The sequence below is a fragment of the Ambystoma mexicanum genome, chromosome 13 (genome assembly GCF_040938575.1).
Source record: "Ambystoma mexicanum isolate Mex_15411 chromosome 13, UKY_AmexF1_1, whole genome shotgun sequence".
NCBI lineage: Eukaryota > Metazoa > Chordata > Amphibia > Caudata > Ambystomatidae > Ambystoma > Ambystoma mexicanum.
In genome coordinates this window covers 694,576,256-694,588,642 of record NC_090938.1, presented here as the reverse complement: position 1 = coordinate 694,588,642, position 12,387 = coordinate 694,576,256, and the positions used below count along the sequence as shown (strand labels likewise).

Sequence of the window (12,387 nt, the reverse complement as noted above, 5' to 3'; positions counted from 1 at the left end):
TCTCCGGCATTCCGAACCCCGGCCCTTAAGGGGAAAAAAGACATAAACATTAGCGCTTGCTGCAAAAAGACAATGAACATTATTATTAAGCTTGGACTTTTGAACTTGCAACAGAACTTTTACAGAGCCTTACCTGAATAGTCAAGCTTACCTGAACTCCCATCAATCCTCAATCCAGTGAAGTAACTGGGTTTCAACGCACCCCTGCATCAGAAGCAGGATGGAGAGCTCATCCTTCCTGACCCTAAGGTGAGACTTCACGGGGAATCGTGAAAGGGTATCGTGGAGGGTTGGAAGAGAGTGGGAGGCTTGATCATAACTCAGTCAGTAGGTAATACTCCCTTTTCACGCACATGGGAATATTCCTGCGAGCCGGAGAAGCCAGAGTAGAGGGCCCTTCCTGTCCATCTTCAGAGTCCTGCGCTTCACCATTGAAGAAGTATCAGCACTCAAAGCCAGACCTGCGCCTCCGTGGGAATCAGGTGAGCGTTACACTACCACGCTCAATACCCTTTTAGAACTAGGCTTTACCCAAAGAAGTATGGAACCCACACATGCCAAAGGCAGAATACTTGATTGGGTTGCCGACTACAATTGTCTAGCCAACATCACCACTATTTCACCCTTAGCCTGGACTGACCATCATCTGGTATCGTTCACGCTCTCTACCACCCGACCCTCGCCCCTACCGGTCAGCAGAGCTCCACCCACACTCACGAGAAATAGAAAGAGTATCACTGCGGAGAGACTTATCCCGAATTTACTCCCTACACTTAACACACTCCCTAACAACTTGGACCCTGAGACTTTGGTCGAAGAATACAATAAAATCATGTCTACCTCACTGGACCTAATCGCCCCTCTCAAACTCAGGCCAAGTAAGCCCAAAACGCACCTGAACAAATGGTACACACCATTCCTCAAAAACTTAAGGCAGCAAAAAAGAAATTGCAAGGCCACATGGAAAAAACTCCCTTCTGCAGCTAATAAACTCAAACTCACTAAACTCACATCCCTCTATAAAAAAGAAATCTGTTTAGCAAAACGAACTTCCTTTGACTCCCGTATATCCCAAGCCAAATCAAACACGAAGGAATTATTCGCCATACTTAAAGAATTAGAGACCCCACTCACTCCACCAGATACTTGCACCAAAGATCAAAATTGGTGCTCAGAAATCCAAAATGCCTTAGCCAATAAGATTGCCACTTTACAAAACAAAATCGCCTGCAAAAAAGCCTCCTTGAATGACCCGCCTTCCAAACCGACTGAGAAGCCTACCCTAATGGAAACCACCTGCTTCAACTTCTCCAAAGTCACCACACTTGAAGTAGAAAAAATCATCTTATCTCTGAAACCTTCTGTCAGGGAGATCTGTGCCCCGCACAGATTATTAAGGACGCCGCTCGAGACCTCTCCCCTTTCATAACGAAGCTAATTAATGCTTCCTTCTCCACCAGCTCTTTCCCTACCAATCTGAAACAGTCCTGGGTACTTTCACTACTAAAGAAACCCACACTTGATCCCGCCACGCCTACAAACTATAGACCTATCACAACCGTACCATTTCTTCTAAATATCTTGGATAAGGTTGCATATGTACAAATACAGAAGTACTTGGAAGAACATCATATACTAGGAGCTAGACAATCAGGCTTCCATCCCCAACACGGGACTGAGACTGCTCTCATTGACCTTAGAACACAGATCGATGAGCTCAGAGATAATGGTCAAGCTGCCCTACTCCTCCTCGTAGACCTTTCGGCAGCTTTCGACCTGGTCGGCCATTCTGTCTTATGTACCCACCTCAGTACATCAGCTCACTTTTTTCCGCTGCGGCCATCACAAGGATCAGATCCTTAACGCCAGAACCATGAGGGTCTTTTCACCCACAGCAGCAGCAGACCCAATACCTATCACCTGTGGCGTGGGCCTCCAATATGTCTTGGTGTCAAGTCCCCATACTCCAGCTATTCCTACGTACCGTTCCTACATATGTTTAGTCATATATATATATATATATATATATATATATATATATTCATGCCACTACTATTACTGTGTGTTTGTATATATTCCTATTGTTGTAACTATATTAACTATATTTGTTTGTCACTACTATCACTGTGTGTTTGTATATATTTCCATTGTTGTAACCAAGCTTCGCATATACTTGTAACCGCTGCGCCCAGTTACCCTAGGGTATGCTCGCGCATTATAAATAATAAAACAAACAAACCTGCTTCTGAAGCTCTCCATCTTGAAGGGCGGCCTGTCTGGAGCCTGTGTTCAACCGCTTGTGATGTAAGGCCTGCCTGAACAAGTGCTGGTGAACCAGAACAACTCGCCGGACCAGACGTGTCCTGGAGTCTCCAACATCAGGGGATTTGAAGTGGTGCTCTTTCTTCATAGTCGGTCCTGTCCAACTGGTGGTGCACTGCAACTGATTGTCCTGCGAGAGACTGGAACCACTGCTAAGCTGACCCAATCTAGACACCAAAAACAACTGATGCACTCGCAACCACTAGGCCTCCTGCAATTGGATCAACTGCCTTGTCCTCAATGGCCCTTAGTTACCTGCAACTTCTTTTTCTTCAAATTGAAGTTCAGGGGCAAAGATATAATTCCCATCTTGACGCATGCCTGATCCCAATAGGATTAAACCTGCGTAAAGTCCTATCGGTTCGTCTACCCATACCTGACCGTGGACAGTGGAGTTCTGGTGTAGGATTCTCTCCCTGGAAGCCCCCAGGGAGTAGAATTGGGAATTGCACCATCCTTTTTGGGAAACCTTTTAATCTAACTTTGGTGTATCATTATATAAAGAACCTTGCTGTTGGTTCCAGGTACTTACCTCTGAACTGGTACTACTGGAACTCTGGTTTTGGAACTGGATATGTAGGGGAAGCCTTGTTATGCTTTTAGGTAATACCTTATAAGGTACACGATTTTGACTGACCATTTTAATTGTGTTTTACCTCCCACTTTAGTTTAATAAGTACAGCCTGTGCTTTGCATTAATTAATATCACTGTGTGTGCTAAAGTTGGGAGTAGGCCTTTTATGTGTGTGTGTGCTTTTGTTTGTTTAGACCAAAGGGTAAAAAGCCCTTGCAGGCCCACTAGGACAGATTTCCAGAATCCCACAACCATGTTAGTACTGAAAATCTCTCCTAGCAGTTTCTTCTTGATCGGTCCTTGGAATTAGTCTAAGCGTATACATTTAGGAAGTAGTTCTGGTGAACTGTTGTTACAGTGAAGTAACTTTCGAATGGATTGTGTCCTCCAACGCTTTCGACATCTTTGACATGTAATGTCCACAGCTGTGCATATTACATGTCAAAAATGTGGAATGCGTTGGAGGAACATTCAGTCGAAAGAACGTTACCAGTTAGTAAGTAACTTGTTCTTCTCCTATATCAACTTAGGATTCCTGAGTGTGAAGGCTAAGGGAGTTATCAAGCGAAGGAAAGTTATTATAGCCATCTAGACCATGGGGTCATTATTGCCTTGGGCCATATGTTGGGGGAGGGTCACAATCCTTAGCAATCATGACCCCTCCCATGGGTCAATAAGGCTATTAGCAATACATGTTTTGGTGTATTGGTGGTGAAGTAAAACCGTTGCTTTAATAGTGAGTAATAAATAGACAAACTCAATAAACTGAATGTGGTTTTATTTTGTAGTGCTTAAATAACAAGGATATCTTCATAAGTATTTTAATTGCAAACTTAGTTAAACTGGAGTGGGTTTAACATGAGCGTTACTTATGCATCATGTAAAAGTGAACGGTTTATCTGTGAGAACGTGAAGGCATATTGCCTTGTTTTAGCTTTCTCTCTGGCATGTTAGATAGAATGTTGCTGTGGAAAAAAAGGTCCTCCCAGAAAGGAAGTGTCTTGTTGAAAGAAACCTTGCCTGGACATTGCATTGTGGTTTCCCTGTCTGTTTTTTGAAGTCAGAATGCAGTCAATACCAGTAGGTATTGACTGCGCTCTGAACATTCTGATTGGTTGAAAGGAGGTCAGCAATTATCTCCATGTGCTAGTAGAGATGATGATGTGAATGGTCCTTGCAGGAAACTTCTCCATCTCTCCCAGTGCATTCCTGCACCCACTTCTGGAGGCTGCACCTTCACCCTACTTTAGTTCCCTCTGTGCTGGTTTCGTCTGTGACCCTGTGTGCTTGAAGGCTTCCAGGCAAGCTTGGCTCTTCAGTTTCCCCACCGCCATATCCTGTTCACACCAGAAACGATGTATTTACCCAGCCATGGTTGCCCCAAGAAGCACCTCTTCAATCTATGGCTGGAGCTTCTGAATGTTTGTTTTCAGTACTTGTTTTAATCGTGGAAATGTTCATGAGGTCTTCACACTACATAATAACCTTTTGACCATTCATTTGTATGTTCAGGACTGCAGACAGAGAGCTGGCACCCCGCTTGAAGTCAACCGAAAATGCCAACATCCAGCCGAACCCTGGACTCATTCTCAGAGCAGAACCAACAGTGACCAACATCCTGAAGGTAACTGTGCGGCTGCTGATGCTCAGTGGTCACACTCCTTGCATCACTCCAAGTCCACTGGAATCTGGTCCACTGGGCCAATGGATCATTGTTTACATTCCCAAATGCAGTACAGACCATATGGATCGCATTGTCCAGGCCCTGGCATGTACTCCCTTATTCACAGTGTTCAGCCCTTTGATGCGAAGCAAGGCCGAATCCAGGCCCTACCCCCAACCGTATCATTTTTCATACCCCTTGCTGTGGTACACAATGCCATAGCCCACTGGGTCTAAACCCCAGCTTTTTAACATGACCTTACCACCAGTTTGTCCAACCTGCTGCTGTTGATGCAAGACCCTCTGGATCACGGATCACATGACACAACACCTAGTTGTGCTGCAGAATCCCACAAATCGTCATATTCGATCACATGATCTTATCCAAATGATGGTATGCACAGTATTCAATGCATGATGCTACTCAAAGGGGCTCTCGATCACATTATTCTAACCCTACAAGGGTACAGCACATCTTTTCTCACCATCTTGAAACCTCAGCTGTGGGAAACCCTCAACCCCTAACCCCTCCACTCCCATACTCCGTCCGCTGCACTGCCAGTTTCATTAGATCTGTATTGAGTCCTCTGTTTTGCCTCAAAGCCCACTGCATCATCACATGTGTATGTGTGCAGAACCCATAGTGTCCCCACCTGCAATATTGTGGCCTTTCTCTGTATTTGCACAAGAACCCCTGAATCATATTGGCCCACATGGTCATGTGGTATGGTCAGCCACACTCTTTCTTGTATGTTAAAACTGGGTGTATATTCCTGAGGAGGAGTGCTTAACCATGAAAATCAGATTTGTATTTTGTATTTCTTTTTATTTATTCAGCACTTAACACATAAGCACTTCAGAGGTCAAAATGGTACAACAATATGATATGACAGTAAAATAAGTTTGCAAGCAAATAGATGCACTTTTAATCGAGTTTTGAAAAGAGAGAATCAATTCAGAGATTGAATAGAAAGAGGGAGGGTATTCCACTGCTTAGGAGCGAGAAGGGATAACGTAGAAATGAGGAGGCGCGGGGTGGATGAGGAACAAGGAAGAAAGAGAAACCGGGAGCAAAGGTAATGAGAAGGCAAATAAAAGAGACTAAGGAAGAGAGATGGAGGGGAGCAAGACCATAGAGACATTTAAAGACTTAAGGGGAGAGATGAAAACAGAAGTCTGGCTTCGAAGGTCAGTCACCGCAGGGAAGGCAAAGCAGAGGAAATAGAATTATAAGCAGAAAGAGTGCAAAGAACACGGATCGAAGAATGATGTATAGAGTGCAGTGGAGAAAGATGGCAGACAAGGAGACCAATTAGTGGGCAACAACAATAGACTAAGGGCGAAATTAGTATTTTGGAAGCATGAAAAAATATGAACCAGCGAACTTTACGGACATTGAAAAGTTGAAATCGGCAGGAGCAGGAGATAGAAGAAATATGAGATGAGAATGAGAGGGAAGAGTCAAAATTGACTCCCAAGATTACTAGACGAAACAGAGATTGGGAGTAAGGAAGGGTGAAAAGAGAGAGAAGCTGGAGGAAGAGTGGGAGGAATGGTGAACGCAGTAAAGAAAAGAGCTTCTGCTTTTGATGGTTTGGCGGGTCAGGAGCAGGACTTGGACACTGATTCTCCATCTTACTGATTATTTATTTAGCTTAAAGAAGAAATGCCTATCTTTCCCTATGACATGGAATTCCCTACCTAACAGAACTCATGAAGCTGCTCGTCAGTCATCAGTGAGAATCCAAATTATAATCTGTCAGACGTCCAAACTAACCTGCCCAAACCCTACCACTATTCTAACAACTAAACCCAGGAGAATGTCACCCTTCTCCTGAACACTAGAGTTTCCAGGCAGTTCACTTTAGTAGTGGATCCTTAAGTAGTTCTAGGTAACTTTTTTTAATCAGTTCATATAGTTCTTTTATATTTAGGTTCAGCTTTTGACTCTTCTCTCTTATATTGGTTCTCCTTTTCTCTCTTGCTCTTCTCTTGGTTTATCTCATTTGTATTTATCTGTTAGCGTAGATTTCCATCTTTGTGTGACATTCTCTCCACCTGAGTCCCCCATCACTTTTTGCTGGACTCTTGGATTTTTTGACTGATTCTCCTGAGTGAGTGGGAACCTTTTACTCGGATCATGGGAACCCTTTTAACTCCTTTTGGTATTTCTTTGTGGACTCAAGCTTTCCTCCGATTTGAAATGCATCTACAGTTTACTAAAGCAGCACAAAGCACTTTCTGTGCAGTGTTGTTGGAGGCTCCTGGAGCTTCCCTGTGATTGTTTTTACTTTACTTGGCAAACTCTTAAAGTTATCAAGGAAGGGGGATAGTTTTTATCCTACCTGTGCTTTATTTTATGAGATCAGCAAACCCCACCTTAGGTGGCGTGCTGAGGGGGATCCATTATATCTCTTTTGTCGACTCAACTCTCCGGTAACCTTTTGGTTACTGTGCCAGGTCTATCTGCCAGGTCTATCTGTTAGGGGACACCAGGGACACCATTTTCCCAAAATGGTAGCTGTACTTTTATAAGCCCTAAACAAGATGGCCTGTCCTTTCTTGTGTCTTCTACCCTGCTAGGTGAGGAAGGGTCCTTTTTGTTCCTTTGTCTTCGCCAGGATTCCCTTGGAAAGCCTGCAAGGACCCTTTGAGTGACTGGCAGGACAGGAAGTGGGGAAGGTCCGTTGTCCTGCAGTGTGCCTGAGAGAAACCAGTTTAGACTGGGTGGCTGGCTGTCCCCTTTGGACAGCCATCCCCAAGTTTGAATGGTGCGGGGGATACGATTTGTGGACTCAGCAAGGTTTTCTGCATAGATCCAGAGGTCCCGGAGCTGAAAGCCAGTGTTGACCACTGGAACAGAACAATCCGGAGAACGACCACACCAGTAACTTCTAGCTGAGTAACCGCTGCTGTCCCAACCTCAACTTCTAAGCAACAGGGAAGATCTGAAGACAACTTCTTCCCTTGGACTGGTGGGCCTAACTGCATTCTGCACCATCCCTTGAAGAGCTGCGGCCTGCAATTCGCTGGGACCTCGGCTGCATCGCTGCGGTTTCACCAGAAACTTTGTGGGCATCCCTCTAAGCCTGCAGTAACCTGACCCACCTCCCAAAAGCCCCTCACTCGAGAGAGGGACCAAGAAGAGTCATCCGCTGCGCCAACATTCCTTCAACCGAGCATGAAAAAGGTGCCAACAAGCCAGAAGCGTGAAGATCCTTTGCTGGGCGTCCCTCTGCACAAGAGCGGTCAGCAGATCCACTGAAGTCCCTTTCTTATGTTGTCAAGACCGAGAAATCAGTGACCGGTCTGCTGTCGCCTCACCATTGGAACTGTGTTGCAGCAACTGCTTCTTCACTTGAATATACTTTCCTGCCCCTGGTACAACTTAACTGTGGTTTGTTTACTTGATCCTGGGGGCTGCAGATAGCTTTATCTCGCACCCCTTTAGGCTGCTCATAAAGTTACATTGGGGTGGATCACCAATTGTACTCTAACCCTGCCTTAGGACACTTGTCCTTGGGGCAAACCTACAAGGGAACACCCAGAGTCCCTTGCCTTTGTAAAACTAACTCTACTTACCTGCAACACTGGAAGAGACTGCCATACTGAACCTTTTACCCTGCTTTGCCGCCTCTCCTGCTTCACCCCTGGCCACTGGTAGCCCAGTGACTGTTGGGGGAGTTTTCTAAAAGTCCACTGCTAAGTAGACTTTACAAAACTATCCCAGTGGTTTGTATGTCCCCAACTCTTAGTATCAGTCTGTACTACTCAGAACTTGATAAAGTGGCAGAGCAGTCAGGTTTATCATAAGAGGATGATGTGAGCTGTAGGTAAGTACACTGAACTTAGTTAGTAATAGACATCAAAGAAACTTTTAAACATACTTTTAAATTAAAATAAAGATTTGTTATATTTACACAAGGAACACTTTTAAATAGCACAATAAACCAAAACACACAGGAATACTTTTAGATACTTTTCAAAGGCCACCGCTTAGTTGGTAGTTGCTGAATGGTTACAATTGACAGGTCTACCGTATTATCTGTAATAACGTGCACCCACAAAGTAATACAGTAATTGAAATAAGTTAGCAAAACCATACAAGATGGTGATTTTTAGGAAGGAATACTAGCAAAGCTTAAGGTTCTAGAGGCAGTTTCTTCGCGCAGCAAGGTCTTTAAAGTCCAAAACACAACCCTAGCTTAAAGGCAGTTCGGAGAGGCTCAAAGTCTTGTAATGCAGCAGGACAGTGAACACTTCTGTGGATATCCTCTAGTCTCTAGGATCAAAGATGCAAGAAGATGCAACCAACGTTGAAGACCCTGGTTAAAGGACTCATTAAAGGGATGCAAGCAGTGGTCAGAGGTAAGAGGAGGTTGCCCTGGACACCTCTATGTAGACTCCAATGCTCTGGAGCGACTTTTCGGATTAAGGTAAGCACTACCTTTTCCCCAAAGTACCTTTGGTTTGAAGACATTTTCGTGGCTATATTCTCCTCGATGTGGCAGCACTGGACACGGCCTCCGGATTTGTTGGTCTGACGGCAAAAGGCAGGACAATAGACAGGATCTCTCAGCAGCAGTCTCGAGGGAGGACCTCTGGCATGGCTTTCACCAACATCTCTGGTCACTCTGCGGTATGGTGCCATTTCTGCAGCACAAACAAAGGACTCGATTCACCACAGGTCAATCTTTGGTTCCTGCAGTCCTGCACTTTGTTGAGGGGACTTGGACAAGTTGGATTGTGTCTCTGGAGCTCATCAAAGACTTGGACGAATTCAGCCTTTCCACAGCGATGCAGTGGGTCGCCCGTCTCTTGGTATCGGGGTTCTGCAGCTCTGGAAAGTCACAGGACTTGAGGAGACGCCTCAAATTAAAGTTCGTTTTGGCGCTGATTGTTCCCACCAGTCAAAGGGAAGGATTTGTCATCTTCTGAGTTCCTCTGTCGCATAGAAAACAGGGTCAGGAGAGCAGTGGTCTCTTCACATACAGAAGTCTGCAGGCATCTCTAGTCGTAGTCTTTGGTTATTTCAGTTTCGAGTGGTCGACTTGCCTTTCACTTCAGGAGCCTCGCTGTTAGGCAAGATTGTATGCAGTACCCTTTGGGAGCACTACAACAACCCTGACCTCCTGGAAATAGGAACCCAACTTTTGGTATAAGTCTGAACTACACAGGGTGGTTACGTGTTGAGCAGCCAGGCTTATCTCAAAAGGGGTCAATGTGAGCTGTAGGGGAGTACACAGAGATTCACAGTGACAAGTATTCAAATAAACTCTTACACACAAGGTTTCTTGATTTAAACAATTATTAATTTATTTAACAGTCAGAGTAAGCCTTCAGAAAGGAGCAATATAAAACACACAAATACACTTAAAAAATACACAATGTTCCTTTTCTAAATCAGTAAGTACCCTTTTGGAATGGCCAACCGACACTACCTACACCCTCAGGTGACTTCAATAGTTAGGGTGCTGGGGACATTAATATATCACTGTTGCATTTAGAATCAGTCTTGGGAGTAGGTCAAAGAAAAAGGTTATTGGAATAAAACAAGAGATCACACAAATATTCTGAAGCAGGTAAGTACTTTTGGTAGCCCCCAAATCAAAGTTAGTTAACCCCATCCTGGAAGGAAGACCCAACACATAAGCAGAGGAGAGAAGAGTCATTCAGGGCCAGCCAATGTTAAGTTAGCAAAAGTCAAGGTGAACTGAAGCACTTCTTGCAGGCAAGTAAAAGTCTTGCACAATGTTTTAGAAGTCTGTGTAGAATAAGAATAAATCAAAGTAGGGCCACAAGCTGATTAGGCTTGTGAGGTAAAGAATCTGTTAGCAACTTTACAGATGCAACCAAGACAATTCTCCAACGAGGACAAGTGTGGTTGCACGACAAGAGGTAAGTTCTCTTACACTGTACAGTACCTTTAGGTTGAAGAAAAGTGCAGCAGATGGCTTTTGTTCCTGTGCAGCTCTGCAGATCCTGGTGTTCCTGGGCCTCAGTTGTGGGGACAAGAGGGATGACTTCTGAAAACTACTGCACTGCAATGGGGCGGTCACTGACCGCAACTGGCAATCTTCAAACAAGTGGCACTTAAGTGTTTCAGCTCCTCGCATCTACCGCAAATAGCAACACTGCGGTTCCTGGCTGTCGAGATGGACTTTACTCGCATCTGAGGTCCAGCACTCTGTTGAGGTGGCTCGGGTTCGGTCAGTTCTGCTTCCTGGAAGTCCGGAGGATGTTCCTGGTATCTTGGCTAGCTTAAAAGCAATGCACACGATCTGGTGTTCCTCTCTCTGGCTATTCGGTTCCAGCAGCAACTGCAGTAGAATTTCTGTCAGCTCCGAGAGGATGTCCAGGTGGCTTACTTTGGAGTTGATTGATCCCACCAACTGAAGGGGAGAAGTCGTCCTTGCAGGGCTTCTCTAGTCGAAACTAAATTGGAGTTTCAGCATAGCAGCAGGGCTTCATCGGGCAAACCAACAGTCCAGGAGTTGCAACAGGTATAGTTCTTCTTCGGATTCCTTTGTCCAGTGGTCGACTCTTCCTTCCAAGCCAAAAAGCCTTGCCTTTTATGCAGGTTTCTCCCATTCATTCCAGCTTAGCTGTCAGTAACCCAGCAGGGTGGCTGTCCTTGCCGGACAGCCAGCCGGAAAATCAATTAGGAGTGCATTCCTGTCTCCTAGGAGACTAAGCACAGGGAGTTTCGGGCACCTCCCACACTTCCTGCCCCCGCCAGACACCCTGGAGCCAGAGGCAGACTTCACTCGTGAATCCCACCGAAGGCAAAATGAACAAAGGGACCAGACCTGGTTTGGAGCGCAGAGTAAATCTCAAGAAGGACCTTTCCGCAAAGAAATGGGGAAAAAAGAAGACCGGCCCATTTTGACAAAAATGGCACCCATGGGTGCTTTACTGCAGCTGCGAACGCAGCCCGCAGTAAAAACACACTACGGTAGTTGAAAGTAAACCACTGCAACCAGCCATTCCTCGAGGAAAGGGTAACATAAAAATGTTACATGAGAAGCTATACAAAGGGGATACTAAGTAACCCCTTCAGCACCCTATTGTAAGATAGTGTGTGCTGGGTACATAATGTTACAATGTAAGTGAAGTCAATTTCACTTTACTACTCTGGGAAACAGTAGTTTATCCAAGAGAAGGTATTTAAACCTTCGGAGATCTAAAAGACTTCCCTGTGTTACTGCACTGAAGGTTCAAAATCACATTAAAATACATGAGAGAGTAGGAAAACGGGTCTCACTCTCTCCAGGTTAAAAATTCAAGTCCTCAAAATCCAGCAGAGTTGTTGGGGGTCTCTAAGGTAGAGGGGAATTAGCACATTTCTGAGAATTCTCCCTAACACTCACCATTTATTTGGTTTCAGTACACACTCCCCTGCAATCTCTCTAAGCAGTTAACAGAAAGGGGCAGGTGGCTGTCCAATCAGAGCAGTCAGACTCCCAGTGGGAACTGGTTCCATTCAGGCATTCATGCAGACACAGGTCAGGGGGTTGGAAAACTCCTCCCCCCACTTTCTGCCTGCCCAGACACACTGGAGCCTAGGCAGGGACACCCAAGGGTTCCACCAAAGACAAAACACACACACAGACCTCCCTCTAGAAGGACTAACAAAGGACAACCACGCTAGAAATGGCAAAAAAAGAAAGAATCCCCCAAGTTAGTACTTAGCGCCCCTACCATGTATAAACGGGGTTATGGATCTAGCCTGCGGTAGGAAAATCACACAATAGTTGGCAGAACACGTCCCACTGACACCAACCATAACTAGAAGGTTGTCTGTGTGACTAAAAAGTCACAGGAGCAGA

General features: G+C 45.1%; 1 protein-coding gene across 5 annotated transcripts in view; it reads left to right on the top strand.

The window, feature by feature from the left end:
* The window catches only part of MED24 (mediator complex subunit 24), a 598,903-nt gene that overhangs the window by 353,822 nt on the left and 232,694 nt on the right, over positions 1 to 12,387 (top strand). For all 5 annotated transcript variants that reach the window (XM_069634774.1, XM_069634779.1, XM_069634777.1 and 2 more), the window contains one exon: positions 4,409 to 4,520. In XM_069634774.1, the coding sequence (XP_069490875.1) occupies positions 4,409 to 4,520 (112 nt within the window). The remainder of the gene's footprint in view (positions 1 to 4,408; positions 4,521 to 12,387) is intronic.